At 41.6% G+C, this 17,659-nt stretch overlaps 1 protein-coding gene across 1 annotated transcript in view; it reads right to left on the bottom strand.

The window, feature by feature from the left end:
• Window positions 1–213: 213 nt before the first annotated feature.
• The window catches only part of LOC139959793 (uncharacterized), a 36,350-nt gene continuing 18,904 nt past the window's right edge, over window positions 214–17,659 (bottom strand). Inside the window, exons 2-4 of the mRNA XM_071957642.1 lie at window positions 9,173–9,347; window positions 6,656–6,906; window positions 214–5,132 (exon numbers count right to left, since the gene is read on the bottom strand). Coding sequence (XP_071813743.1) covers window positions 5,021–5,132; window positions 6,656–6,906; window positions 9,173–9,307 — 498 coding nt within the window. The 5' untranslated portion in view covers window positions 9,308–9,347 and the 3' untranslated portion in view covers window positions 214–5,020. The remainder of the gene's footprint in view (window positions 5,133–6,655; window positions 6,907–9,172; window positions 9,348–17,659) is intronic.

Here is a 17,659-nt window from a genome sequence, read left to right as displayed (position 1 = left end):
GACAAGTGACTAAATGACTTGTCATTTAGCCTTTGAAGAAAATCCTGCTAGGATCGAAACGTCAGACCAACTTACTTTTATACAATTAAAAATATTGGTAGACAAGATTGTTTGGAAAGCAATTTAGTTCTGCCAGAAGAAAAATGGGGCAATGATTTTGAAAAGCTTAAGGGAATTAGAACGAATGAAAATCAAGAGAGAAAAAGTCCAAGATTCATTTTATTTTCTGTATATTTCATACAATTGCAATTTTATACAAGAACTGAAACAAATACATTCACAGGCAAATATAATTTTTGCAACAAATTTCAAGGTGTTAACAATCTAACAGATCAACTCTAAGACTTGAAATTATAATGAACTCGACAAATATCTCTTCTGTTGAAATACAGAAGAAGGGAAATTTAACATGAAGGGATCAAGGAACAATGCCTAAAAACTCTTCTACCGGAATATGTGAAACCAAAATTATTCCAAAATTAGCAAAAAGTTAAGGGAATATGTGAAACCAAAATTATTCCAAAATTAGAAAAAAGTTAAGGGAATATGTGAAACCACAATTATTCCAACAGGGAAAGAAATTAGTCGACCAAAGGCAAATTAAAATATGTTTGGAAATAATGGATATGCTATACTGACAAACGTTATCCCAAACATAACCCTGAATATGTTTCATTAGTTACAGAAATCCCAACGAGAAACTTAAGTCCCGCTACCAGTCTGTGTGTTGACATTCCTACTATATGTACTTATGACATATTAACAACAGAGCTTAGTTAAAATTGTTATCAACTTAAATATTTGCTCACAATCTTAAATATTAATTAGTTTTCCAAAGGAAATGCGTTTTCTGTGTTCACCTTTGGGTAACAACGAGAAAATATAACGCTAAAAAGCTGAGCATCACAAATAATACACCAAAATACAAAATAGCACAGAAATAACAGCCTCTAAAAAGTAAAGATTACATCGATTGCGGGGATGAAATTTGTAGACTAACCAGTTAATTGTGAATAAAAGCATATGAAAGACCAACATGTTGATAGCTTCATTCCAAATTCTGACTCCATTCCAAGAAAAACAAATTCCATTTGATGGACATTGAAATTTTGATCACTATTGCTGCTAATACAAGAAGGATAATACACTTAAAATTATTTTTTTTCCCTTCGTTTTTAATGTAAAATGGAAACAAATGAAAGTTTTACAATGGAGTAACATATTAGGCCAATGATTCCAATAACATCAGTTTTTACCTGTTTTGACTGCACCCTTACCCCACCCTTCCTTTCCCTACCCTCCAATAACACACACACACACACATACAAAATTATTTGTGATGTGTTATTGTGATATGAGTAACAAACCTGGGTAACTGGAGATATGGAAATATCCCATTGTTTAACCATGTGGTTTGCCTTGGCATTGCAGTGCAATGTATATGCAAGTTTCATCATCTGAATGGATAAAACAGCAAAGTAACTATATATATATAACATGTTTAGGTATCTGACTTCCATGGTCTTGGTAAGCAGGCAAATTACATGTTGGCAAGAGAAATTTCATGAAATATTAGATATGAATTAGCGATAAGCTGTAAACAAATCCAATTTAACCAGGTAGTTATAGTAATTTATCATTATGCAGAGCTGTCAATCACCCAAAGGTGCATTTCCCCCCTCCCCCCATCCCTCTCCCCCTATAAAAGAATCCCCCGGCAGATATATAAAATGTCCCTGGAGAGTAGTGCCATAAAACCTGGAGATATATTATTTTTTATTTGTATAGATTATTATATTATATATATATAGTCGAATATTAAACTCATAGTTTTAAGACTCAAATATTCAAACAACTCCTTGCAAATCTGCTTATACTTAGGGTTAGCAGTGAGATATAAAACTGGGAGCCTCACCGTAAAAGCTGTTTGAATTGGCAGGTATGAAATCTCTGTCTGTAAGAAGACTGCCACCGCCCCCCCCCCTACCCTTTCAACTTCACACTTAACGTATATGCACAATCTTCTATTTATACCTATTAGAGAGCCAATATATTATCTAAATATGCCTCAGAATATACAATTTGATGTCTAAGATTTGGTTTTGGGGAGGAAGAGACCCCAAACAACCCACCCCCCCCCTGCCTTGCACAGGAATAAATTTAAAGAACCCAGGACTATGTCATCCCCTTCAAAAACCCTGGATCCACCTCTGAAAGAGCAACACAATCAGCATCAGAACCTAATCACACATAAGGGATTGAATCGATAAAATGCAATTTGTCTGATATTTTTCAATTTCTGACTGACCTCCTTTTCTTGCCTTAATGAGTTTCCATTTCAACTCATCTTGGAAGAGGCTTCATTATAACACTTTAGTTTCCTTCGATTGGTATATAACTGCCACGATAATGTTTTTATCTTCCTCTCACAACATTTTCTAATAACTCTTTATATATACTATCTACATGACAATCTATCCCAACCGTAATTGTCCCTGCATTAGCTGGTAACTACATTAAACTCCCTGATTTATTTGACAGCACCTACTTATTCTTTGCAGTTGTATTAAAGGGACTGCAAAGCACAGCAGCACATGATAGCACCAAACTTCATTGAGAGACATTACTTGCTCAAATAGTCTCACCATTCAGTAGTAACATAGTTAACACAAGCTCCTCTCCCAACCCATTGAACAAAGAGATCGATTGAGGTGTATCGTAGTTTTCAAAGCATTGTTACCATTTCAGCATAGTTAGCAACAAAACAAAAGCTATAGTCCCTTTGAGAAGTAGTCAATTCCTAAAGCCATACTTTGTAAAGAGAACTACTAAATTAGTTAATCATTATCAAAGAAAGACATTTACTTGGCAATCAGTGGTTTTTTAAGAAGGAAAGGCTCTCTGGTTAACATTTTGCATGCACTGGTATTTAGAATCACCTTGTATAAAGTGATACAGTTTAGCAGTTCGTTGTACATTACAAATCTGTTGAAGTCAATTCAGAAAGAGAAAGGTTTTAGAAAAAGATATCCGAAGCAAACAACATCTCAAAACAGACAACATAACAGAAATTGGTTATGTGTGTTTTCTTTTCTTCATTTTTGTGTGTGTGTAAAAGTAAGAGTGCCTGACGTTTCGATCCTAGCAGGATCTTCTTCAAAGGCTAAATGGCAAGTAACAGTAACAGAAGGGACAAAAACACGCACAGAAGTGCGTTTTCTTTTGTGACGGCTCAACTGAGAATCTTTGCCGTCATCAATATGCTGCAAGGCACCAACACCAACACAAGCAATTTACACAACACAGACGAAGAGTAATGCCGATGAAGTGGAAAATATATTGATAAATGGATGACCCACAACAAACCCCTTCTCCCTATCCCAATGACAGGATATAACCATACTACAATTAGAAAGAACAGTGGTGGCATTTTTACCCATGCTCCCTCCATATTTCCCAGGCCCTCTAATTAAACCCTGGTCCCACACCGTAGGCCCCGAAGACCCCCTCCCCTTCCCTCACATCAGGCCTATGTAACATGAAAAACTATAATTTTCTCCTGATGTATCACTAACTACTAGAATGGCCAGGCTTTTGTGAGAACAGAATAAATCTCCACAAAGATGCTTTGCTTTATTTTTTTCTTCAAATTTGTCTTTAATTTCCCAGTCAGTTTTCACTTGTTCAATTACTGTACATATTTTACCAGAGTAAAACTCATTTGAATTGAAACTGTATATACAGTATATATATATATATAGATAAATGCAAAAAAAATGAAATGGTATATTCAAATAAGCATTGCTTTCTTGTTTGCTAAGCACCAATATCCTAATTACTGTAATATGCTCTCCTAACATTGCACAATATAAACAAATTTTAACACAAACCCACAAAATACCATCCTTAAATATAAATAGAAGCTGGAATTGCCCTTAATTTTGCCACCATCTTGAGGAAACCTTCACCCCGGTCAAAGAAAGTTACTAAACTATACAATATCACCAGTTTAATTGAGTCTATCAAAATTGCATCAGAAATGGTTAAATTAGCAAGAAAACTTTGTAGTGGTTTTTGTTTTTTAACAGGATTATTACATTAAATTTGTGGGATACAAAATTTTCTTCATTAGACTTAAAAAGAAGAGTCCAGAGGTTTATCATGTTAATGACAGATAACCTGAAAATTACAAAACAACACTTCAGGAAAGCATATAGATGTATATTATTTTCGTTTGACTTACAGATTAGCAGTAAATAACTTGAAGTAAAGCTGATTGGCTATTATCACCCATAGTTCTCTTCATTTAGTTAATTATACTTTGCTGGACTTCTCTAATGCTCTGTTGTAATCAAAATACTACACATATAAAACACACTAAACCAGGTCTGAAATATTGTTATACTGTAATGGCTAGGAAGGGGTGTTTTCAAGCAGTACCCAGCATTAGAGGCCCCCTTCCCCTCCCCCCTCCCCCAGGAAATACTGTCTGGGCTGTCTGGACAAAGTGAATCTATGATGTCACAACCCTGTTCGTACTGTTAAAACTTTTAGGCGGCTTCTGGTAGTGAAGTATCAATCGTCATATGCTCTCAATCTGCAAATCACATACGTATGCTTTGGTGAAATGTTGTTAAGCATTTTTGGTGTTATCTATCATTAGTACGAAAAGAACTCTGGACTATTCTTTTAATTGATAATAACTCATTAACTGGGAGAAGTGAAATAGTATTTAACCATGTGGACCTCTTCATTAGACTAATGGGGTATCCAGTTATGTGTGAATAAACAACGCAAAATTCAACGTTAAATAGTAACAAGGCAAAAATATACTTTGTGTTCTCCAGAGAGGGACAAAGTTGGCAATATGTTCCAGCTGTTTCAAACGTTGGAAAAGAATTGTAAAACATCTAGACAGGCAGAAGGAAACTGTGTTTCATTGTGTCTTTGCACTGACCCAAAGGCATATGGACAGAACTTTTTGTTTTTTTTGTATCTGGCAATACCAGCTACGTATTGTTCATGCATACAGTTTGTACTGGCTTTTCACATCCTCCACCGAATCCACACCAAACCTATCCTGGTTTTCCTCCATCAGTTTAAAGATGGCTGCTAACTGTTCTTCTCGAACTCTACAGAGAGGAGAAACGACAGACATGTTAGGCAGGTCGATATATATGACAATTCTTGGAACACAGAAATTACTTCCTTAGTACAGTAGATGCGTTCATTAAAAAGAACTTAAAAAGGAAAGCAAAAAAAAACAGCTTGCTTGATAATACCAAAGTTCAGTCAGGACTGGCTCCCTCAGTTTTATAGCACTATGCCAACTTGGAAACAGAAAAATTACGTTAATAAATGATGAATACAATTGCAAACCAATATTCTGAACACCAACATTGCCAATAACTGCTTAAAAGCTTTCTTTAAGGTTTTTGACACTACGTGACCATTTTTAAATAGCGTATGTTGCAATTTTGCATCCGTTGAGAGGATTTAGGTTTTTTATATTCAGAATGGCAAATTGTCAATAGTAACAGTCCTTCGACCATATATTGACTATACAAGGCAAATACTGCACCTTTGTCCAATTTGATTATGGTCACTGCTACTGATATCAACGAACAGCAGGTAACCTTTACAAAATTAAGTTATCCCACAAAGGAAAAGGAAACTCTAAAGTCATACTGAAGACACATTTCTCATATTGACCATACAAGGCAAATACTGCACCTTTGTCAAATTGGATTTTGGTCACTGCTACTGATATCAACGAACAGCAGGTAACCTTTAAAAAAAATTAAGTTATCCCACAAAGGAAAAGGAAACCTTAAAGTCATACTATAGACACATTTTTCAGGCCTGGACAACTTGTCCTCCTTTCTTCAAATTTAAACACGGGTAACATGCAGTGCACAAATGTCACGCTGGCATAAGAACAGTATGTACCTAACTGCTATTCCTATCCAAAATGATAGTAAATATTAACTGAACTATCATCAATCTACTTATGTTGCAATGCAGCACATGTGCTTAAAACCTGCACTTAGGTAATTCCAAAGTCTCCAATGGATTATCAACCACGGAGGGTTGAAATCCGTTGAAGGAGGGCACACCACGCAACAAACACAGCATACACCCTTTCACAATCCAAATGAACTGTTCTAGTAATGCAACAACACAATATGATTTAATAAACGCAACTCAAATGATTTGAAATCTCTTGATCGATACTTTTGAAAAATCGGTTAAAGATGTAAAAAAATAATAATTAGGCCTAGAATAATAATTAAATCATATCATATGTATAATACTTCCATAGAGAGGGATTCACTAAAACAAAAATTAAAAATTGCTAAAGAATAAATGTACTACAATAGATGCAACCCAGTAATTCAAAGTAAGCACGTTACCCAATCAACTACAACACTTTGTGTGCAGTGTGTGGACAACGAAACAAATACACAGAGATAGACAATGATGTCACCCTGCACGTGCAAAGGGGGAGGAATGAGCCTCTATAAACAGCTTTTACACTCCCCCTTCACTCTCCCTCTAACGAGACACAGTTGAACCTCCCCCTCATCCTGCCCTAATGTTCCCCATGCCCCTGAGATGGATAAGGTCAATTGTTAAAAGAGTTTACTGGCGTTACCTCCTTTCTTCATCTAGCTGGCTATCCGTCATCTCTTTGACTAATTCTTCCTCCAATTCTTTGGCTCTGACACGCTTCACGTTAGGGTCCTCACTGGATTTGCTGGGCGAGCCCTGGTCTTCCCCTTCTTGTAACTTCTGTAGATCTTTGGAATCAAGGATCTTCAATTCCGAACTCTTTATAAGTAAGTTGTCTACATCTGCTAATTCATCTTCTGAATGCTTTCCTTTCACCTGATCATCGCCATCTCCCTGAACGATTCATAAAAAAAAAAGAGACGAAAAAACCCCTGTCAAACAAATGAACCCATCCGTGGCGATTCTATTATTTATAGTTTACATTTTCAGTATTTTACCTAAAGGTCATCAATAATATTGCATACGACGCTGACGATATTCAAACTTTACTCTCGTGCAGGTTCTGATATAAACCCAGATGGATTATTCCCAGACGTCGTCGAGCCAAATATTAACTGTACTCTCCTTGGAGGGTTTGATTCCCAGACATTGAGATTGATTAATTGTTTAAAAAATTAAACGGCTCAATGAGTGAAACTGATAAGTTAAGGTAGCAGTAAATCTCTCAAACTACAAATTCAAATAATTATATTATGACAATTATCTGACAATTAAAGAGCATACAGTATCTGTGGGCAATACTAATGACCGCGTTGATGGCTTTATGTAATAATACTAATCACCACATAAACAGGATGGCCATTAAATACTACATAACCCTTAAATATCTATACTACCCCTTTTTTTTTTCTTTTTTCTTTTTCTCTCAGATAGGGCTATTAATATTGTTTAAAATTGGCAAATTATGTGTTTGCATTTCCTTACAGCCAATAATGGGTAAAAGGAGGGGAATATGAACCTTCCACAGTCATTTTCTTCCAACATACCATTAGGATCCCCTGTCACTGATTTCAATGCTTACTGTACATACAGTTTTAACACACTGTCTAATAGTATGAGGAAGATTGTGTAAAGCTATGTATCCATCACCCAGTTGTCATCCGTACAATACAGTGTTAACACGATTATCAAACGTGACATTAAATCATTAGTCTGATTATTTTTCTACTCTCATAAGGAATGCTCACTGTAACTAGTTTATAATGCTGCTCTATGCTGCTGTGCACTCTCTACTGTAGCAAAAATTTGATCGAACCAAAGCCAAAACCAAACAGAGAAACCAAAATATAGAGATGATACGATTCGTGACACAGTGACGTAGTGACGTCATCCAAAATGTACCAATGTGTGGAGACTGACTGAGTAAAGCTCCAGTACCGCACAACTATCCATTAATCCAATACATTACTATGACTGTCTAATATGTAACGTTGCTGTCGGCCATTTTAACTTTATTCAACAGATCATGTACCCAACCGATGATAAACTGAAGCTTGACGAGAAAACAAAATCTTGTTCAAAGAAAAAAAGCAAATTAAGCGAGACCATTCTCCCCCAAGCTAAATCCAACATTTTACTTTGCTCCAGGAAGATCGCATCGGCGCCTAATGACCCAACTCACGATAAACAATTCTCTTTTATTTCCGATTCATTTCCTTACTCCTAAAGGGAATTTAATTTGTTGTGATTTAGTTCCAAAATGCCAGCAGAGGCCATCAGAGGTTAGGAATTGCAGAACCATTATCCCATCTCATCAGATTTTACAAAGATGCTGAAAGCCACACAACCGTGTTATTATGGTGTTCTTAACATTTCAGTAATTTCTAGTGTGATTTGTGAGGGAGAAATAACAGATCTTAATGCTAGCTTATGGTTCATCCATTGCAAAAGAGTATGCATGATCAATAAACCAATAAATATTGTTCATAAACAGTGGGGCATAGTTGCATCAAATTGTCATTGAAGATATTGTCTTACTGTACATATAAGCAGAGTGAAGTAAATATATATTTTATGTGTCAGTTTGAAAGCACAACTTTACTGTACTATGCTTTCCTCTACAAGATCAGTGACATTGCCAAAAGGGGGGCATGGCGAGGGAACTTGTCCCCAAACAAATTGTTAGGTGCTCCCCTCCCCGAACCAATTAACTTTGCTACAGTATGTTGAAAAATCCTTGGGAAGAAAGATACACAACTTTTTTATTTTTTCAATATTCTTTTGATATGAAGCTGATATAAGTGAAATGATGAAACTTGTTAAACTTCAGGGTCCCCCGCCCCCCTCCTTGACCACGCCGATATGGCACGCACTGGCGCCCCTGTCCCTAATTTGCACTGACCACATTCTGTGTGCGGCCCCATCACAGCAGAGAATTCTCTGAAGGCTTTATTTTCCTAATGTACTGTAATCTTCCTGCTGATTTATCCATGAATTGTGATACATTTGGAAGCATACATAGCTGTTATGAACACTTAATACAGTTGTCAGTTTCACTGCCACTCTTGTATCTCTAAATTAATTTGTTACTGTACTTATCCCTCTTCTGATTGGTCTATCTGTCTGTCTGCCTGTTTATCTGCCTGGTGTAATACTGTACCTGATTCTTGTCTAATCCTCTCTGTATATCTTTCTTAGATTGTAAGACCCTCCAGCTGAGGATGACGACCAGTAGCGTAGCAACGGAGGCCACGGTGAAAAACAAATATTCAGTCTCAAGCACAAGTTCTGACATCGTTCCTCCCCTCTCCTCAAGTATGGCCCAAAGTTCTCACCTTCAATATAAAAAAATACACAAATTTATACTATATTAAACATTATTCCGCTAATGCAGCTGGATTTAACTATTCAATTCAAAATGCAGCAGCTTACAAAGTTTGAAACACCGTGATTAATGCAGCTGGCTTTGTCTCATTCACTAGCTGCTTTGCCAATACACAAAAGTCATGTTCACATTTGAAATGAAATCCGGATCTCCCCCCGCCCCCCCCCCCCTGGAGAGGTAACAAAACTGACACTGGACTTGTTCATATTGAAAAGGGTGTGTTGGACCTGCATAACAAATCAGCGAAAATGTCACAATGATTGCTTAATAATCGATTAGCTACTTTATACCTAGGAGAACTCAAGTACACACTTTAACGGAAGGGATATGGTGAGGAGGGGGCAAGTATTAAACCAGAGATCTCAGGTTGTTTGATCCCCTGAATATTCACACTACAATCTTGATTGCCCTTGTGGGTCTTAGGATCCTCCCTAAAAGGGAGATAACAATTGCAGGGTCTGTTCATGTGTACATGCGCATTCACTCTACGTAGTTGATCGTCCTTTTGGCATTAGATCTTCTTTTAATTCTCAATGTGAACAAGGGAGGTGGACCCAACAATGATGGTGAAGGTGGGGGGGACACCCTTTAATGGCATGGAGTGCACCCACTGATGGGGGGAAAGGCAAGATTTAGGGTACATTGATTTGTTTTTTTCATATTCTAAACAACTTTTCTGCTAGGAATGTATGGTAGTTACATTCTCCTTTAGTTCTTAAGTTTGTCTGTTAGAATTTTGTATATAACTTTTACATATGAATATTTATTTGCAGTATACTTGTAGGGTTAAACTTGACAAACATTTTCCACAATTTTGTCAAGTTTGTACCTTGAATTAGAATTCAACTGAATTCAAAGAAAGAGGTTCTGGAAGGACATTTTTTTCCCACAGGATGCTTGGATTCTCTCCAAATATAAAATGAACCCTACTGTACAGTAGGCCTCTGAGGCTCTGACCACAACAGTTGTTGTCACATTGCCAATAACACTCACATACAGGTACAATACTGTACACATGGAGTGGTGCCTTTACAGTATGTACAGCAGAGAAGTCACACAGATTCATCATCACTAGCTAACAACCAGGTCATGATGACATCGGACACAAGTCTCAAACCCTGCTTATTGATTTAGATATCAAGTTCACTTAAACATGATCTATAGAACATGCCTCAGAACTTTTTCAGGCAAGTGAAAACTTCTCTGTAAGAACTGACAGAGTACAGTATGTGTAATGAGTAGGAGAGTAAAATTAGATATAAATGACAGCTGGATGTGGATGTTTAGATATCAACGTTTCCTCCAAAGAAGTTTAATACCAGACTAAGTATGACTTTGCTTAAAAGGGTCTTCTGCATTGTAGTCAAAGTTAGGCTAGCTTTCTACTTTGGTTCAAACTATCACTTTATGTTTAATATTAAAGATATTATACATGTTTCAGGATTCTCAGGTTTGGCAAAGAGAAGTTTTAAAATTTAAACTAAGTACTGTACGTGTGACGGTTTGGCATTAGTTTATAGTACTTACTACAGTACTGTAGGTGAGTATTTTCCAAAGCTATGAAGACAACAGCAGCTCACTTGAAACCCTATAATAATAATAATAATAAATGAGACTTATATAGCGCCAAATCAGTAAACAAAAGTTACTGCTCAAAGCGCTTTACAAAGAAAGTAAATTAATTTACAAAAGAACAAGTGAAAAAATGGGTCTTAAGTAGACTTTTGAAAGTAGAAAGTTTATAGCATGTTCGAATGTGATCTGGTAACTTGTTCCAGAGATAAGACCCAGAGTATTGGAAGCTTCTGTAACCATAGTTCTTCAATCGTGGTTTTGGAACAGTTAAAAACAGTTTGTTGGAGGAACGAAGTATATGGCAAGAGAAGTTGTGACAGGTACACAGGCCGTTCAAGATGATGAGCACAGAAGGTGAGAAGAAGTATTTTATACTGGATTCTGTAGCTGATCGCAGATAAACACTAATAAAGTAATAACACATGTCTCACACTGGTTCTTCTATAGAACAAACACCACTAGATGCATCCCTGCACTTACTGTACTCTTAGCAACTTTCCCATTCTGCATAGCATTTTGTGATGCAACACCCGATAAATTATTCACTGCAGCATTCTTTAGAGGCTGATGATGGTGATTTCATGCAGATGCAGCACATATTCAACAATGAAATTTATTTCACATGCCATCAAATCTAGGCAACAGAACGTTGCAAACTAATCACTGTCCGGTGAATCTTAGCCAGACTAAACTTGAACTCTATACCACCGACACCTGTCTTGAAACTCAGCTTATTTCTATAATTGGCTACATTAAATGCTAAAAAAATCAGTATGATGTTTATACCTACAATTAACATAATCCCTGTACATATATATTCCAAAACTTACTGGTTTGGATATTTACGAGTGACGAGCTTACCTGTCTCCTCACAACCTTAGCACCTCATTCTACCGTGCCTATAAAGTCCTGGTAAAATAATAACACTGTGCGCCCTCTATGACCGAACCCCCCCCTCGGTCACTCCTCACTACTCATGAGACCACTCCTTAAAAGTGGCCTCACGGTCACCGAAATAGGGGTGGCCAGAATCCTCTGGCCACCCCCCAAGGACTCCCGTCGACTAAACTTCTCAAAGGTGAGCCCTTGACAAAAGGCACTGATGCCTTCCTAGCAGGGAGAGTGTAATCCTCCCCGCCGCAGCGGGTAAGGAGGGGGGACACTCTCCTGAGCCCTGCAGGCGAAACTACCCCTTTTTCCTAACAAGGAGCCTCATCCTGTAAAGGCCCAACACTTGCTAACCCTAAGACAACTTAGGTGAGTACGCATATGAAAAACACAGGGTGCAAAGTTACCCTCACCGATAGACCTGGCCGGTGACTCTTAGTAGTTGTTGGCTCTGTCTATCTGGTGTTGTGCTTGGAGTCGTGAGCCTAGTCGAACGACTGCTCCCCCGTCCGGCTGTGTCCCACCCCCTCGGGGGAGGGAGGCGGGAATGGAGACAGGTAAGCTCGTCACTCGTAAATATCCAAACCAGTAAGTTTTGGAATATTTACTTCGCTCCTCGCTTACCTGTCTCCTCACAACCTTAGCACCGAGTGGCACTGCCCGATGGTGGGAGGCCCGAGGGGTGGGACCAAGTACCAACCGGACCTCACATCGCCGAGCTACCAAGAGCTGCCTCGGCGTCTAGAGTGTCAGGTAAGTAACAGGCGACGAACGTAGTTGGTGTTTTCCACGCTGCCACCTTGAGGATGTCCTGTATCGGGATACCGGCAGAGAGAGCTGTGGAAGCCGAGGCCCCACTGATGTTGTGATCTCTTGGCCGGGTATCCCCCCATCGTGAACGGGTGGATCATCTCTACTAGCCATCGGGATAGGGTATCCTTGGCGGCTGCTGTTTAAGGTGGTCGTGGCAGGATGAAAAGGGAGGTTGTTTGTCTCAACTTCTCTGTCCTGTTTAAGTACCACTTCAGTGCCCTGACTGGGCACCATCGCTTGTCCTCAGCCACTGATGAAAGGGTTTTGATTTCCGGAAAGAAAATGTCCCCGGGCAAGAAAGTCAAGGCCCGGTTCTTGGCAATAAGGGACGGGTCTGGAACCGTCCTCGCCCCATGGCCCTCAAATCTGATGTGGTTCTGTTTGGTTGTTAGGGCTTGGAGGTAACTCCTTCACGCTGACGCTACCGCAATGACGAAGAGTGTTTTCTTTGAAAGAGCAGCCAGGGAAGCGTTCCCCGTTGATTCGTACAGCGGCCCTGCCAGGGCATGCAGCACTGCTGAGAGCCCCGCAGAGGGGGCTAACTGTCTGACTCGTGGACGGCGATTAGCCATGCCTTTGGTGAGCTGGTCAATGTCTGGGCTAATGCCCAGCGTGGAGCCGTCTGGAAAACCAGACGTCCCCGTCTGGGGCCTGCGTGTGGGACCTGCGGCCTGGGACCCGGGGTCCGGAGGGAGCCACTAGGATGAATTTACCCTTGGAGCTGCGAATCTTCCTCAGTATCTGGCTGATCATGCCAAAGGGGGGGAAGAATTTAAACCTCTGGTCCATCTCACGGCAGGGACCTGGTGCTATGTGGAAGGCTGCAGGTGGGACCGCCTGTTACAAAAGATGGGCAGCCCATTGTTGCCCTTTGTCGTAAGCAGGTCTATCAGAGGTATGCCGAACATGTGGAAAAACCTACCGCATATTCCTTGCGAAGGGTTCACTCGTCGGGGTCGAGTTGTCCCCTGGGCAGAGCATCGGCCCTCACACTCTCCTTTCTGGCTATATGGGAGACCCATAGGGCCGTGCCAGATTCTGCAGCTGTGGTGAGGGTCTCCCATGCCAGACGGCACAGTCCCTCTGCCCTGGTGCCACCCTGTCTATTGATGTAGCTACTGTACAGTATGCCACCACCATCGTGTTGTCTGAGAGGATGGTGATCAAAGTGCCCTGTACTTGGGCTTGGGAAGACTCCAGAGAGCCCCGACCCCACAGTCCTGAGAGCGAGGCGGAAGTACATGAAACCTGGTTATCTTTGCAAATAGGGTGTTGGGGCCGATCCTTTGCCCTGCTGACGCCACTGTGGTGCAGGAAAGTGGTTTCTCTGTATAAGCTGCTAAAGAAGTCAAGGACAGTGGCCTGTATGATGACCTTGTTAGCGCCTGCAATACAGCAGCACTCGCAGTACTGCTTGCAGTACCACAGTACTGCTGATGACCCCTTTAGTTATCAACCAGTTGCAATCAGAAAACCTCTGAAGAAAAGTACTGCCTTGATGATGTAGACCTAAGCTGTACCCTGTAGGGAGGTTTCATGGAGGTTCTTTCCATGAAAAATAATATTAATAATAATATTGAGGGTTGAACTGCGCCAGCCTATCTATCGATAACGAAGCCAGAGGCGCTAGCAATATTACCCTTCTCAAAAATAACCTGTTAAACAGAGAGAAATCCCTCCTGGATGGAAAGACGCAATGGATATAAAGTGCCTTGCCCAAGGAAACAACAGAATGATCTGGCCAGGACTAAAACCTGCAAGCCTTAGATCACCAGTACACTGCCTACACCGCTTGACCACAGTTCTCTCCAAAAATTGAGTACTGAATGGATAGTTTGCTTCATGAGAGTCTTAATCAATGCTACAGCTGCTATGTGGCTTTTACAACTACAGTATATGTATGTATTTGTGTATGTAATTTAGATCATCCTGCAAGTAGGAACTTGTGAAGAAGCCTCATTGGCTTATCAAAGCCGCAAGCTGACCAAAGTCAGTCTCGTACATTCATATTTAATGTCCATGACTATGAATTGTCAACAGCTCTGTAACTGGACAACATACATTAATCTTGGGGTGACTTGAACCGGGGACCTTTTGATTGGAAGGCACCGGGTTTAACCACTGAGCTAACTAAGCTACAGCCCTACTCACCAGGAACAAACTCCCAACAGGGGATGTGTAGGGTGGGTTTGTAGAAATTCCACCTCATAAATCCTGGCTGTTTAATGGAGTCCAGGGAGTTACTCAGCAAACACAAAGGCGTTACTAAATGTTTAGTCTTTTGCTATGATAGCGTTATTAGAGGTGTAAGAAATATGTTACCGAAACCCTTTAGGGGCTATTATTTCAAAACAATTTCCGTTAAGACATTAATATAACATTAATATAACGTAATATCTCATAGACATCTTATGTCAACGTTTTATCAACACCACATTTAACGTAATAAACACGTATTGAATGTTATGATAACGTACCCGTTACTTCTCAAATCTCTTCCTGTCGAGATGTGTCCATTTCGTAGTGCAGTAAAGGTTTCCAGCTTCCTATTGAAACCACCTAGCGCCTAGGCTAGTCAAGACTAGGCCATCAGGTGCTACGAAATGCAACTCTGCTTAAGATGTCGGAACATCGAACATTGCTCATGAAGCGCATGCTGTATGTTCGGAGCGTGTTAGCGCTTGTAACTTGCTGGGGTTGTATCCTACCCCTTTTTCAACTTACTAAAGCGTTTGTCTTGGTATTCACCAAAGAAATAGCAAGAAAGGCTTATTCCATAGGATCGCTCACGTAGTCGATAGCTCGTTGCGGTAAAAGTTGAGCTTACACGTGTCAAGCCAGGTGGCTGCTTGGCCCCCCCCCCCCCTCCTCTCTTAACAAATGTGCCACGTTGTACCTTTTTTTTTTTTTCTGGCAGTTTGCCAAGGATCTATGAGCGATATGTTTCCTGGCACTTTGCCAAGTCTCGAGAAAGTTCTCTTCCTAGCAGTTACGGAATACTGTACGTCATGAGAACCGATTTGAAACCCCTCAGTCTTACGCATTTTAACATGTTCTGGAAGTGGGTTCACCAGTGTTTTAAACGACAGTGTTTTTAAACACAAGTAAGATTTTAACCTAGGCAAATGGCGATGAATTATGATTAGAGAGGAGTATAATTAGCGAGGAGAATATGACCCCTGAGTGTCTGCAGGTACTCGATAAATAAACACACATTTGGGATGTGTAGTGGTAGCGGTGTTTTCCCGCAAATGATTCGAACCTGTCGTCGCCGCTCAAGCTGCTAGTTCCGGGGGGGGGGGGGGACACTCCCCCTATTCTGGGAAGCGGGAGTAACCGTCCTCTGTAACCCCGAAATCTAGGGGTCGACCTCGTCGTCTAGGCCGGACAGGTTGCCCGACGCTCTGCAAACCAGGTCGTGGGAACCTGGCTCGGGGCTGGTTCTCTTTTCGGATTGGGCGCTTGCCCCTGCTACCCCGTTCTGGGGGCCCGGCATTGGTAATCTCATCGGTTCCCGGCCTCAGGACCGGCCGCGGCTCCGCTTAGGGGGTCTGCGGGCCGGGCTTCTGCACCTGCTACCCCGTTCTGGGGGCCTAGCAGTTGTTAATCTCGTTGTAAATGTTGTTGTAGTTGTAAATGTTATTGTAAATGTCGCAGTTGTAAATGTTGTTACTCTCGTAGGCTCCCGACTTCGGGACCAGTTTTGGATCCCGTTTGGAGATCTGCGGACCGGGCTTCTGCCCCTGCGCCCCCGTTCTCGTCGGGCCCGGGCCCTCCGGAGCCAATCTCTGAGGACCCAGCAGTCGATTGTATAGCTCTGGTTCCCGGCTCCGGGGCGGTCTCGGATCTGGAGTGAAACCTCGGTCCTGCCTTCCCTTCGAGTCTCGCCGGACCCGGGGTCTCGCCGGACCCGGGGCCTCGCCGGACCCAGGCTCCCGCAGCCCGTCTCTGTGTGCGTACCACGCCGGGTACCACCACGCCGGTACTCCTCGACCCGGACATTCTGTCCTTTCCGGTGGGATTTTTTTTTTTTTTTTTTTTTTAAATATTTTTTTCTCGCCGGACCCGGGCTCCCGGAGCCTGCTATGGGACCGGATCCGTTTCAGCGACCCCTCGGTCGTACTCTCTCTCTCTCGGACCCGAGCTCTCCGTGGCCTGTAGCCCGCGCTCTATGGGTCTCTCTTGCTGCGACCCGGACTGAGACGTTGCCTCTAGCCCGGCCGAGCCGTGCCTCTTCTCAAGAGGTCTTTTCTTGGCGGGAGCCTTGCTCCTGCCCTTCCCTCTGGCCGTAATCAACCGGACGTCGCCGGGACCATTAGGGGTACTCCTTGCTGCGACCCGGACTGAGACGTTGCCTCTAGCCCGGCCGAGCCGTGCCTCTTCTCAAGAGGTCTTTTCTTGGCAGGAGCCTTGCTCCTGCCCTTCCCTCTGGCCGTAATCAACCGGACGTCGCCGGGACCGTTAGGGGTACTCTTTCTCTCTCTCTCCACCTCTCCTTCGGCCCTCTCCTGGCCACTTTCCTCCACCTCTCTCACCACTTCTCCCTCCTCCTCTCTCTCTCTCTCTTGTCTCTCCTATATCTTTTTCTGGGGCACCGATGGCCTAAGGAATCAAGTCCAGCCTGCCCTAAAGCTTGCTTCTTAGACTCGTAAGCCACTGGTCTATCTAGTGCCACTGGGCTGGCGAAAAATTTATGCAGACCAGGCGTGGGTCCCGTCTGGTGTAGGTTCTACACTTAGGACACAAATCGTGTTCGAACCAGGTTCTGCCTGGCCGAAACATCGAGTAGTTTAAAAGCTTTAGCTGGTTACGAGACAAACTAAAACGCTCGAATTAAGGAAAGACTAACTCTTAAGCTTACGGAAAAATGCAAACTAACAAGAGAACGGGAGATAACGGGAGGTACATAACGGTGAGTAGAGGTGCGTAGCGTAACCTAGCAACGGCAAAATACGAAAAACGCTACGAAGTGGCCTAACAAAATCA

Source organism: Apostichopus japonicus, chromosome 19 (genome assembly GCF_037975245.1).
Source record: "Apostichopus japonicus isolate 1M-3 chromosome 19, ASM3797524v1, whole genome shotgun sequence".
Taxonomy (NCBI): domain Eukaryota; kingdom Metazoa; phylum Echinodermata; class Holothuroidea; order Aspidochirotida; family Stichopodidae; genus Apostichopus; species Apostichopus japonicus.
Note: the sequence above shows the minus strand (reverse complement) of the source record. Positions and strands in the feature narration are given on the sequence as shown.